At 34.7% G+C, this 14,218-nt stretch overlaps 1 protein-coding gene across 13 annotated transcripts in view; it reads left to right on the forward strand.

Moving 5' to 3' along the window:
• Rps6ka3 (ribosomal protein S6 kinase A3) overlaps window positions 1-14,218 on the forward strand; it is a 101,868-nt gene that overhangs the window by 51,621 nt on the left and 36,029 nt on the right. For all 13 annotated transcript variants that reach the window (XM_074062779.1, XM_074062786.1, XM_074062782.1 and 10 more), the window contains 4 exons: window positions 1,747-1,828; window positions 9,594-9,674; window positions 10,643-10,722; window positions 11,415-11,521. In XM_074062779.1, the coding sequence (XP_073918880.1) occupies window positions 1,747-1,828; window positions 9,594-9,674; window positions 10,643-10,722; window positions 11,415-11,521 (350 nt within the window). The remainder of the gene's footprint in view (window positions 1-1,746; window positions 1,829-9,593; window positions 9,675-10,642; window positions 10,723-11,414; window positions 11,522-14,218) is intronic.

Genomic DNA, 14,218 nt, shown 5'->3' on the forward strand with positions numbered 1-14,218 from the left:
GATTACTTTTAATATTTGAACAGAAATCTACCTTAGAACCATCAAATTCAGAATACTTTTCTCTCCCTAGGTTATAGCTCCCCATAACTGGCTGAAAGTAGCTAAAGGGTGAGGCTTGGTAAAGGTGGGGAGGACAAAATAGGAGAGCAATACATGCTGCCTCAACATTTCTGTTTGAGTTTTGGTGCTTTTCACTTGATCTATCACCTTGGCACCACTTCTTAAAACAAGGGAATTCTTTCTTGCCCTAGAATCAATTCAGTAAATCATACTGTGATTTTATGCTAATAGCCTGTTGTGGTAAGTCAGATAAATGAGAACTGACTCTAAAAATAATTCTTGATTATAATTGAGTCTCTTCCCACCTGTGGCAGCTCAGGTAGGGAAGGTGAGTTGAAATTGAGGTCCATTTAACGGGTCTGTTTAAAGGTTTGATGGAAAAGATTGTGAATGTAATAGCCAAAATGAGTAGAAGGATTTATTGGTAGTTTTATGTTAGCCATGTTATAGTATGACTATGAATTATTTATAGCAGGCTTTTGTGTGTGTGTGTGTGTAAGTCCCACACTGTGTTTTGAAAGCAGCCCAAAATATTTGACAAATAAAGATGTTCAATAATAAACCTAGGAATAGTGTTCTTCGTATTTAGGTATATGTGATGATTTGGTTGTAAAAAGGTAGGGAGGTGGAGTCACATTAAATATTTGTGACTTGGGTTTTCCAATATAAGTGGGTTTGTTTTGTTTCAGGTTTTGACATTACTGGAGATTGAGCTCAGGACCTTTTGCTTGCTAGGCAAATGCTCTACCATTTGCGCCACAGCCCTTTTTGCTTTAGGTATTTTTCTTCATAGCATATCACTTATGATTTGGGCAGCCTGGATGGCAATCCCCCTATTTATGCTTCCTTGTAGTTGGGACAAAAGGCACATACCACTGCATCTAGCTTTTTTTTTTTTTTTTTTGCCCCAGGCTGACCTTAAACCATGATCCTCCTGACCTTCACCTCCCATGTAGCTAGGATTACATACTTCAGCCACCACACCTGGCAAGTGTTTTAAATTATTGTGCCCAGCAATGAGACTTATGTGCGGTTCTCATGTACAGAAAAGTCCCTTCATCAGTGAATAATTGTGTCAGCATAAAATTGTCAAGTAGAATCCCAATACGAATTTTGATGTGGAAGGCTGGGGGCATGACTCATGTGGTAGAGCACCTGCCTAGCAAAGTTTCAAGGCCCTGAGTTTGCATCCCAGTACCATAAGAAGAAAATAAGAATTTTGATGTGGGCCAAGGCTATTGCTCAGTGGTAGAGCAGTTGCCTACCTTGAGTGAGGCCTTAGGTTCCATTCCCAGCACAGAAAAAAATGATGGATGCAGTAGAATTTTTGTTATGTTAAAAGCAGAGCTATCACCACCTATGATGTCATTTGAACATGTAGGGCTTTGTTCTAACTACTATACACATAATTTAAAGCCTTTTCTTTCTTACTGTATTATATGCTCCTTGGAAACTGACAACAAAATGAAACAGTATTTGCTTACATTAGCACCCCAAGTTATAACTACTGTGTATAACTACTCTTTCTGATGGAAACATTTTAGATAAAATTGATCTACAGCATATGAGGATATACTGTATATATACATGTAACAATAAACTTCGTTATGACAGGGGTCTTATTTTAACAAAAGAATACAGTTTGTGATGCTTTGTAACATTTATTTTTCTCTTATTTAAATACAGGTTTTCTTAGTTAAAAAAATCTCAGGCTCTGATGCTAGGCAGCTTTACGCCATGAAGGTATTGAAAAAGGCCACGCTGAAAGGTAAGTCTGCTGCTATTGGTAATGGTCACATACTTTAAAAAAGCTGAGAGGTCTCTATAGAGTTTATGTGACTCTGAGGGCACTTACTTACATTCTGAATTGGTTCCTGTTACAGGTTTTTAATTTAGGCTGATTTTTAGGGAATTTTTCCTACTGCATCAAGAATCATATGACTAGTGAGATCAATAATTGCCACATTACCAAGAAGTACAAATCCATCTTGGACTTTAGGCAAGTAGAAGTTGAGAAGATTAAAGCTGGATTTGATTAATGTCAAATCTACATTAATTTCAAACCAAAATTTAAACTAATTTAAAGTCAAATTGATTTTGAATTAATATAATTATTTTAGCGTTTTGAAATTTTTACTGATGCAAGGTAGCTTTTATCCTAAAGGATTTTATTATGAGTCTGCAATTTTGAAAACTCTAATACACAATTTGGCTCTTATAGGCAAAAAGTCATTTAGAAGATATTATACATAAGTTTTAAAATACTTAAATTTTCCTTTTATTTAGTAGTATTGATTGTTTTGCCACATAATCCCTAGATGTTTTATATATTGATTCCTAGTATCATTTTTAATCTTTAATTTTCATGTTGTTTATAAAGCTTTAAAATATTCATAAAGGAATATTTGTAAGAATTATTTACTCAGGGCCTCACACTTGCTAGGCAGGCACTCTACCAGTTGAGCCTCTCCACCAGCCCTTTTTGTGTTGGATATTTTTGAGATAGGGTCTTACTTTCATTTTGCCCAGGCTGGCTCTGAACCGTGATCCTCCTGATCTCTGACTCCTGAGTAGCTAGGATTACAGGCATGAGCCACCAGCACCTGGTAAAAAGGAGGTATTTTTAGATTGTGAATCAATCCAGTACTTGTAATTTTACAACCCATTAAATCTATGAACCTATGAGTTAATCCAATGAATTGCTGAGGAAGAAGGAAAAGCTCTTCCTTACAGCAGAATTCCAACAAATAAACGTGAAAAGAATAATGGAGTTAGTTGATAAGAAATACCATTACAACCTCCATGTAAAGGACTTCAGTGTAAAGTTTACACAAGGAGGCAGACAAAATAATCTTTAAGAAATGTTTGATTTTGCTGAAAATCAAATGTGTATTACAATAATGAGTTATCACTTCATATGGTGGCAGCATAAATTAGCAGTTTTGCAATAAGCACAAAAAGCCATTTTTTTTCTTTTATTATTCATATGTGCATACAAGGCTTGGGTCATTTCTCCCCCCTGCCCCCACCCCCTCCCTTACCACCCACTCCACCCCCTCCCTCTCCCCCCCACCCCCTCAATACCCAGCAGAAACTATTTTGCCCTTATTTCTAATTTTGTTGTAGAGAGAGTATAAGCAATAATAGGAAGGAACAAGGGTTTTTTCTGGTTGAGATAAGGATAGCTATACAGGGAGTTGACTCACATTGATTTCCTTCTAGGTTAATTCTTTTTGATCTAACCTTTTCTCTAGTTCCTGTTCCCCTTTTCCTATTGGCCTCAGTTGCTTTTAAGGTATCTGACAAAAAGCCATTATTAATGCTACTAATTTTAAGCCTGAGGAAACAACCTCAAAAAAAATTCATATGATTGAAAATTCTCATTGCAACATTATTTACAATAGTAAAAATGTACAGATCACATATACGCTTTAAAAATCGAAGAATGTTTAGAAAATTATGGTGTGCCACTTAATAGGATATTATTAAATGAAGTATTTTAAATATAATTTTAAAATTACCTCAATGAAAATATGTAGCTGAAAAATTAAATTTGGCTACTACAAGTAGGTAAAATTATAAATATAAGCTCTGAAAATATGAATGGGAAGATAAACTATAAAACATATATTTGACTTACTGAAATTGTAGGCTATTAGATAATTTTGAATGTGGGTGTTTTGAGACAAGGTCTTGATATATAGTGCAGGCTGGCCTCTTAACTTGCTGCAATCCTCCCTAGCGCTGGGATCACAGGCATGTGACAACACACCCAGCTATGAGTGTGTTCTTAAATGCAGTTTTTATTTTTAGCAAAGTAACATTTGTACAGAGCCTTATCATGTAAGACATCAGTGCTTTACCCACCTTTCTGCCTATCCTAGTCTGGACCCCACAGAGACAATGACTTTCATGTGTTTAAATGTTGCTTCTGCAGTTTACCTTCATATTCCACACTCCTGTATTGCAGTTCTTTGATGGTTTTCATTTGGAGACAGTCTGCTGACTTCCTAACACAGAAGGTTGGGATTTAGTTCTTTCATACTGCCACTCACCCGCAGTTTCCCTTTTCACATTTTCTCCATAATGTTTTCATTATTATTGCTTAATAAAAATTGTTCCTAGCTGAACAAAATAGTATACTGGAGCCACATTTCCTTCATATCTTTGCTATATTCTCTTTTCCTGAGTTCTTTACCCTTTTTTCAGTTTACTTTTTAGTTTTAGTCAAAGACATCTTTTAGTAGCTACCTCAAAAAAGGGCAAATACATGGGTCAAATTTTTGTGGCCTCGCATGTCTGAAAATGTCTTTATTCTACCTCCTCACCTAATTTGTAGTTTGGCCAGGCTTATAATGCTAGATCACAAATAATTTTCCCTCATATATTTGAAGACATTGTTTCCATTGTCTTCTAGTTTACTTTGGTGCAATGAAGTTTATTGGCCATTCTGTTTACCAGTCCTTTGTCTGTACATGGATTTTCTACCTTGGAAGTCTTTAGAATCTATTATTTATCTCTGGTGTCCTGAAATTTATATGCTAGGATTCTTTAGTATGCATTGTAAAAGTTCATCACACCAAATATGGGGAGCTCTCTTTTAATATAGAAACTCATTTCTTCAGTTTTGTGAAGATTTTTGTCATTCTCCATTCTGTGCCTGCTACTCTTTATATATGTTGTACCTCCTGCATTATTCCTTAATTCTTTTTAGTTTGTTCCTCTTCTATTTTTCCATATTTGTGTTTCTTTTCTATTTTCCAGGAAATTTCATCAACTTTCTTTTTTTTAATTTTTTTATTGTTTTATTATTCATATGTGCATACAAGGCTTGGGTCATTTCTCCCCCCTGCCCCCACCCCCTCCCTTTCCACCCACCCTGCCCCCTCCCTCTCCCCACCACCCCCTCGATACCCGGCAGAAACTATTTTGCCCTTATCTCTAATTTTGTTGAAGAGAGAGTATAAGCAATAATAGGAAGGAACAAGGTTTTTGCTAGTTGAGATAAGGATAGCTATACAGGGAGTTGACTCACATTACTTTCCTGTGCATGTGTGTTACCTTCTAGGTTAATTCTTTTTGATCTAACCTTTTCTCTAGTTCCTGGTCCCCTTCTCCTATTGGCCTCAGTTGCTTTTAAGGTATCTGCTTTAGTTTCTCTGCGTTAAGGGCATCAAATGCTAGCTAATTTTTTAGGTGTCTTACCTATCCTCACTCCTCCCTTGTGTGCTCACGCTTTTATCATGTGCTCAAAGTCCAATCCCCTTGTTCATCAACTATCTTTCAACTCTTCTATTGAGCTTTTTTTTCTCCTTTTTTTGGGGGTGGGTGGGGGGCACAGTTTTAGGACTGGGTTTTGAACTCAGGGTTCTGTGCTTGCATAGCAGACACTCTACCACTTGAGCCATACCTCCAGTCCTATTTCTATCATTTTTAATTTCCTCAATTTTCCTTGCTCTCTGATTATTCTATTTTTTACAGCTTTTCATTATGAAACTGTCAATAATAACAAAATATAGTGAACCCTCATATGCCCTTATCTCTGATTCCACATTTGTCAACTCATGGTTGATCTTTTTCATGTATGTTCTCCCCTTCTCTTGATATTTTGAATCAAATTCCAGACATTGTATAATTTCTTCTATAAATATTTTAGCATATATCTCTAAAAGATAATACCCCCTTAAAGAAATGATACAGCTCTGTTATTATACCTAATAAATTAACATATCTAATGTCAATTTTCTAGTTGTTCCTACTCGTATAATTCATTTTATTTTAAGCAATTTGTTATAATCAGGATCCATTCATATAAGGTCTATACTTTGCAATCGATTGATATCTCTAAGGTTTTTCACCTGTGAGCTCTGCCTCCATTTCTTATTTTTTCCTTGTAGTTTATTTGTTGAAAATACTTGTTTCTTCTCCCTTCCATTCCCTTTTAAAGATTTTCTTTTGGAGCATATGGGACTTGAACTCAGGACTTCATACTTGCTAGGCAGGCGCTGTACTGCTTGAGCCATGCTTCCAGCCTTTTTGCTCTGGTTATTTTGAAGATAGGGACTCTTTTTTTTGTGTGTGCAGGCCATCCTGGACCAGAATTACCCTGTTTTATGCCTTTTTCTCTTGTTTCATGGATGTCAAATCATCCTCACTAGTTTTGAACTGTTGTTTATTGTCTCTGTTTCCTTTTAGTTTTTTCCATTTCTTTTGTTGTTTCATGTTTATAGCCTTCCCTCTAATGCTTGGGGATCCTTTGCTAGCTTTTCCTTGCTTAAGAGTGATGTACTGCCAGGTGCCTGTGGCTCACTTGTGTAATCCTGGCTACTCAGGAGACAGAGATCAGAAGGGTCTCAGTTCGAAGCCAGCCTGGGCAAATAGTTCTCAAGATCCTATCGAAAAAAAAAAATTTACAAAAAAGGGCTGGTGGAGTGACTCAAGGTGTACACCCTGAGCTCAAGCCTCAGTACCGCAAAAAAAAAAAAAAAAAAAAACAAAAAAAAGTGATACACTAAAAGCTGATTGGAAAGGGTACCAGGCTTAAAATCTAAACCTATCCTTCCTTTCTCTAATCTGCTGTGCTAATTAGCATTTACCCATCTTCTGCTATTGTTTTCTCTTCTGTTCTTTGTCCTTCTTGTGAGTTTATGCATATAGTAATCCCCCCTTATCCAGATTTGCTTTTCACAGTTTAGTCATTTATAGTCAGTAATTCCCTGAAAATACTAAATAGAAAATTCCAGAAATAAACAATTGTAAAGTTTTAAATTGCGCATCATTCTAGGTAGTATCATGAAATCTTACTTTATCCCACCTAGACATGAACCATCTCTTTGTCCAACATACCCATATACAGTACCCACTGCCCATTAGTCAGTTGTAGCCACCTTGGATAATAGATGGTTACTGCAGCAATTGTGTTCACGCAACCATTATTTTACTTAATAATGACTCCAAAGCACAAAATTAATAGTTCTATTAATTCAGACATGTCAAACAGAAGTCATAAAGTGCTTCCTTTAAGTAAAAGAAGGTATTGAGAGAAAGACCCTGAGAACATGTTCACATAACTTTGATCACAGCATATTGTTATAATTGTTCTATTTTAATATTTTTGTTAATCACTTTGCCTAATTTATAAATTAAACTTTGTGATAGGTATGTAAGTATAGAAAGAACCATGGTAAATATAGGGTTTGGTATTATTCATGGTTTCAGGCATCTAGCGGGTTCTTAGAACATATCCCTTGGAGATAAAATGGTACTGCTATAATTTTTTCCTGTTAATGTCTTTTCAATGAGATTTTAAAAGAAGAAAGAGTAAGATGTCCATGTTTACCCAGAAATATTTTTTAATTTTAAAGTTCCTATTACTGTGTAAGTGGGGTCAAATAGAAGTCAATGGCATTTAGTCAAGTTAGTGGGTAATTTTGTCCTATTAAACTGGTCTGTCAGCCTAAAAAAAATTTGTAAACCATTTGCTTAAAACAGCTGGAAACATAAACAGCCTATCAAGTCAAGGAGGGCTTAAATCTAATAACTATGTCAAAGGAATCTAGTTGTGTTGCCAGCTTGAATAAGCATTAACAAATTCCATTTCAGTGTTTAGAAGTTGACTGCTAAAACATGCCTTCTGGGGACTATTTGGGAAGGGGAAGGGGACCAGCAGGAGGGGGGAGGGAGACAAGAGAGAGTAATAGAGCATGAATTCATTAACATACTTTTGTATACATGTGTGGAAATGTCATAACACATTATTTTGTACAATTAATATACACTAAGAAAAAATATAACATGCCTTCTTCTGAGCTAGTGTATATTAATCAAAATTCCTGATTGTAGGATGATTCATATTTATTACTAACTAGGTTTTTACATAAGAAAAAAGAAACTTGATTAGAGTTATTATATAGTCCTATTTCACACAAAATAAAGGAATTCTTTAATGAGCACTCATTGATTTCAGCTAAACATTTCTTATCCAAGTTACTTTTAAGGAAATATGGTGATGAATTTCTTTCATCTGCTAGATATAATAAGGAAGACACCAAAGTTGTGATAGGGCAAAATAATAAAATAAAATAGTAATACTGAATTTGCTATACTAGCTGGAAAATTCAATCAGACATCAGCAATTGATTTGTATTCCTGACTTCCCTATTTTCAGTGAATTGGCACCAAAATCTAGTTGGGGATAAGAATCTGGTAGAGTAGGGAACATAGTATACTTTTTCAGCTTGTTTATTTTCCCCAGAGGCCTTATTTCTATATTGAAGATAAAACCAACTCATCTGTTCTTTTTCCCCACTCCCCCCAAAAATTCTTTCTCTTTCTGTCCTCACCACTAACACAACCAGAGTATTTTTTCAGAATGTTTTCTAATAATTGTCTCATTCCCACTAGATTATGAACCTCTTGAATATTATTTGTATTTGTATTGATAGTGCCTAGCAGGTAGACTCTGCTGGTAGAGAACTTTGCCCACAAGGTCAAACATAAATTCATCCAGGCATTCCAACTTGTCAAGAATCTGGATCCTCCATACTTCACCTCTCCAGTAGTAAACCTCAGTTTCCACCTGATTTGGCTCCTTCCTGTTCATTACTTATGCTTCTTTACTTGTCTTTACTTGTGTTTATTCTCCATACGTTGGTATCTTCTAGGCCCTCTCTTTCCGATCCTAAATTCTACTGGAAAATTCACACAGCTTGGACCCTAACTTTGCCTCTTTACATTAGCCTTCCTATGCAGGTAAAACCAGCCTTGACCTTCTCTGAATTCCGGCACTATTCATTGCTGGTAATAAGTTGCTTTACCCCTTAATCATATTCATAGTAGTACTTTTGGATATAATAATGACAGCTAATGTTTAGTTGAATATTTCCATACCAGGCTCTAGTTACACCCTTATGTCAACTCTTCAAAGATATAATGGTATTACCCTCATCTTATAACTGAGGTTCAGAGTTTAAATAAGTAACTTACTTAAAATTGCACAGAGCTGAATCCAAATCTTTCTGTCTAGCTCCAAAAATCTTTGCTCTTTCAGCTGTACTGCAGTGTTTCTTTTCTCCCCCTCCTTCTCTCAAAATAGACCTTTTGGGAATATATCCATCCTTCACTGTGCTGCCACATTTTAATGTATGTATGTTGAATTGAGGTGATAGTAGAACTATTGAAACCTATTCCAGTTTTTGTGTTTTAATATTTCATTGTGATACCTTGTTTTTTATGGTATTTTTGCCATTTTCCACAACTTTGTTTAAAGTATTTGTAAATTTGACACTAAAGCCAATACCTAATTTGTTTTCTGTATTTAATTTTTACTTTAAGCACAGATTTTATAAATAGGCACAATTTCTTTTGATTATATGATACAGTAAAATGTTATAAATTTTGTGAATTTAAGAGTAATAAAATTAATGTTTTTATAATACATAAGCAAAATTTTATTTAAAGAAGGCACTAAAAATAATTTTTAACATTATCTTTGAGAGATAATTGCAATGTAGCATATGTGCAATCTTTTATAGTTCGAGACCGTGTCCGGACAAAAATGGAACGTGATATCTTGGTAGAAGTTAATCATCCTTTTATTGTAAAATTGCATTATGGTAAGTTTTAAACCATTTCCCACCTTATCCCCTTACCTCGATCCTCCATCACCTGAATATATTCACCTGTATTAATGTATATGAACACATTTTTATATATTTGTATGTGTTTATAGGTACATATAGTAAAGTCAAGGAAATTAAAGTTACTTCCTAAATGTTAGAAGCTTTTGTTTTGTTTAAATGTTATAAAGTTAGTTTCTGAGTAGTAGCCATGAAAATAGGTTAATTTTTGCTTTTATTATAGTAACGTACAAGCACTTTAGAGTCCATATGTGTTAGTCCAACCTGAAGTCAAAAAGATTCCTAAAACTTTTACCACTTCAGAGCCATGTGCTTTTTCTCAGTGGGTAAAGACATAATGATTCTTACTACGTATAATTAAATGTAACCAACCCACCCACATGGCATGGTTTTTTGTATTTTATCTCATGGTTAAATATGGCTTTTTCTGTTGCGGGTTTTTCTTAAAACATATTAGAACTACCGTTTTCCTAAAAGATCCTTGCCCATATAAAATCCACTGCTTCTATAATAAGAAACACTGCATTTGACATTTCCACATGGAAACTAAGAGAAATCAGTGTTTTCTTCTAAGTTAAAATAACTTCTAGCTGGGCACTGGTGCCTCACGCCTGTAATCCCAGCTACTTGGGAGGCTGAGATCAGGACGATCGAGGTTTGAGGTCAGTCCGGGCAAATAGTTCACGAGACCCCCATCTCTAAAACAACCAGAGTAAACATGAGCTGGAGGTATGGCTCAAGTGGTAGAACACCTGTTTTGCAAGTGCAAAGCCTGAGTTCAAACCCCAGTCCCACCAAAAAAAAAAAATAACTGAATAAGTTTAGATCATGGTATAATTGTTAATTTTCTAAAAGTAGTATTCATTTGTGAATGAAATAAACTAATCTAAACCTAAAAAATAAACTATAGTGGATTAAATAGGAATTTTCATTTCTTCATTCAGCTTTTCAAACTGAAGGGAAGTTGTATCTTATTTTGGATTTTCTCAGGGGAGGAGATTTGTTTACACGCTTATCCAAAGAGGTATGTAACTAATGTCTATTTTTAATCTATTTATACTTATCTTGTTAAACTAAAGCTTTGTTATATTTTAAAATTATGCTTATCATACTTTATCTAATGGCACAAGATTCTTAACATTGAAAAACTGAGCCAACGTTTTCTTTTTCTGCCTTTTGAATTTACAGTGAAAGCAGAGAGCTGGCTGATGGAGTGACTCACATGCTAGAGTACCTACCTAGCAAGTGTGAGGCCCTGAGTCCAAACTTTAGTGCCACCAAAAAGAAAAAAAAAATACCAAAAAACTGAAAGCAGGACTTTCAATTGACAAAGTATCTTTGTCTTAAGATAACTTTGTTTTTTTATAGTTTTATAAGTTTTTATAGTTTCTTTTCAGAGGCAATAATAAATTAAAAAGGTATCCTTAATCAATTATTAGTGGCAATTTAGCATGTTTTTTAAAAGATCACTTTTCATTTCTAAAATGGTGCTGTGGTAGAACAAAAATGGTACAACCTGAATATAGTTATTACTTAAAATATATGTGATTGTGCTTGACTGATTAGATTATTTTGCAAATTTCTTTCATGAGTAAGTTGTGAATAAAGCTAATTAGCAGACTTAAAATTCTTTAAATATTTAAAGTCTTAAGTGAGACCTAAAAATCGTATATACAATAAGAAAATAAATACAGAAAACTTTTTTTTTTCTTTTAGGTGATGTTCACAGAAGAAGATGTCAAATTCTACTTGGCTGAACTTGCACTTGCTTTAGACCATCTACATAGCCTGGGAATAATCTATAGAGACTTAAAACCAGAAAAGTAAGGAATAATGCTACTAAGTTAAATATGATATAATTATTAAGGTGGTCATAAAAAATAAAGTGACCTTATAGAACTCCCAAGCATTACATTAGAGTACTTGTGCTTCACATCTCTGCTAATACTGTATATTACTTTTTATTTTTTAATTTTTTTGGGGGGGTATGGGGCAGCCCTAGGATTTTAAGTCAGGGCCTCATGCTTGCTAGGCAGGCACTCTTACCGCCTGAGTTGCTCTACCAGTGCTTTTTTGTGATGGTTTTTTTTTGAGATAGGGTCTTGTGTACTCTTTGCCCAGGACTGGCTTTGAACCTGGATCTTCCTGTTCTCTCTCTGCCTCCTGAGTAGCTAGGATTGCAGGTGTGAGCCATGGACACCCAACCTGTGTATACTTTTTAAATCTTGGTTAATCAATATTGTCTTGTTCTTCTTTGCATTCTTTAATTTTTTTAGCATTGTAAGAACTTTATTTTATTTTTTAATCGTTTTTACATTTACTTACATATGTATACATTGTTTGTGACACCTCCACCCAACCCCCCCACCCCCACTTCCAGGCAGAACCTGTTGCATTGTTTTATTTTTTAATAAGGGTTGAAGTCTGTTTGTTAATTGATAATTTGTTTTTTTTGTGTGAGTATTCTGTTCATGACTTTGTTCATTTTTCTTTTAGAATGTCATTTTTCCCATTGATTTATAGGAGAACTTTACAAATTAAGAATTTTTACCCTTTATCCAGGTGCAATTTCATGTGCCAATGCTCCTATCTACTTGAGAGGCCAAGGCAAGATGATCACTTAAGCTCAAGTTCAAGACCAACCTTGGCAATATAGCAAGACCCTCTCTCAAAAAGAAAAAGAGAGGGCTGATAGAATGGCTCAAACAGTAAGAGCACCTGCATAGCAAGCATGGGGCCCTGAGTTCAAACCCCAGTGCAGCCAAAAAAAAAAAAAGAATCTTAACCACTAGACATGTTACAAATATGTTTTTTGACCCTATCTTTTAATTTAAATTTTATTTATGTTTTTTGGGGCAGTCGTTGATACTGTGGTTTGAACTCAGGGTCTTGTACTTGCTATGCAGGTGCTCTACCACTTAAGCCATGCCTCTAACCCCTATTTCTGTTATTTTAATGTACACACATTTTTCTCAGATCAACCAATCTTTTATGAAATCTTGACTTACTCCTTTTTTTTGGACTGGGTTTGAACTTAGGACTTCCTGCTTGCAAAGCAGGTACTCTACTCCTTGAGCCACACCTCAAGTCCATTTCGCTCTGGTTATTTTGGACATAGGGTCTCGAGAACTATTTGCCTGAGGTTGGTCTCAAACCACAATCCTTCTGATCTCAGCCTCCCACATAGCTAGGATTACAGGTTTAGTAAACAACCAGTGCCCAGCCCTATTCTTAGAAAAGATTTTCCCCAATCCCATTAACAGCTATTTTTCCTAAAATTTTATAGTTTCTTTCTTTACTTAGAACTCTATCTAGAAATTTTTTCTTTATGAGGAATAGTATAGAGCTAACCTTTTCTCCCAAACACCATTTCTTGAAAGTTTTGTTCTTATAATTTCACATTTCAAATGTGAGTTGACCACATTTTTCATAGCTCTTACAGTAGCAATCATCAACAAGCTGATATTACTTAAATAATGCATAGTTTTGTGTTTTAATTTGTCCATGTTTACCATCTACCACTGTGTAAGGAAGGGTTTTTGTTTTTTCCAAGGGTATAAGCAAAAATCTTATTCTATCAAGAATATTTTGGGACAGTTTTATTGAGTTATAATTCACATACCATAGTTTAAATCTATTCATTTAAACTATACAGTTCAGCCAGGCACAGTGGTACACACCTGTAGCCCCAGCATCCAGGATGCTGAAGCAGGAGAATCACTTGAACCCTAGAATTTGAAAGTAGCCTGGGTAGCATAGCACGACCCTGTCTCAAAAAAAAAAAAAAAAGTATACGATTCATTGGTTTTTAATTTGTTAACAGAATTGTGCAACCATTATCTTTATCAAGTATATTGAGTGTTAAGTTACTTTAAAATGGTATGTGCAAGGACTGAGGATATAAGTCAGTGATAGAGTGCTTACACCCAGCATGTACAAAGCTTTGGATTCAGTCTTCAGCACCACATAACGAAACAAGAGTTATGTGCAAAATGTAAATGTTTATGTTGTGACAGAAAATAGAGGAAATCCTCCTTTAGAACCCTTTTAAGTGATCATTTAGAAATTATTATGCTTTTATATTTTACTTTTTTCATATCATTTGGTTTTGAGCCATATGAAATCATATGGTTCTATTTCTAAAATAAATTACTGAGTTTTGTCATTTTCCCAACTTCTAACTACTGTAACACAAAATATAGTTACTTAGGAATAAATATTCAAGTGTATAGTCTATCAACATAAGATTATACAGTCATAGAAGTTAGTGTTTTTTACTATTCAGTTGGATATATTTATTATAGACCATTATATTAGCATTGGTCTTATAATTACATAGGCCCTGTTTCAAGGTTTGAATAAGATCAAATGTACATAAAATTGCTTATAGTGAGATCTTTCACATAGGTGTCTAGATGTTGCAACTGAATTGAAATAACACTTAATTGCTAAGGTTTCCAAGTAAAATAACATCATAAAGAACTTGTGAGAAATTCAGATTTTTGAACCAAATGTTTTAT

This window comes from Castor canadensis, chromosome X (genome assembly GCF_047511655.1).
Source record: "Castor canadensis chromosome X, mCasCan1.hap1v2, whole genome shotgun sequence".
Lineage (NCBI taxonomy): Eukaryota > Metazoa > Chordata > Mammalia > Rodentia > Castoridae > Castor > Castor canadensis.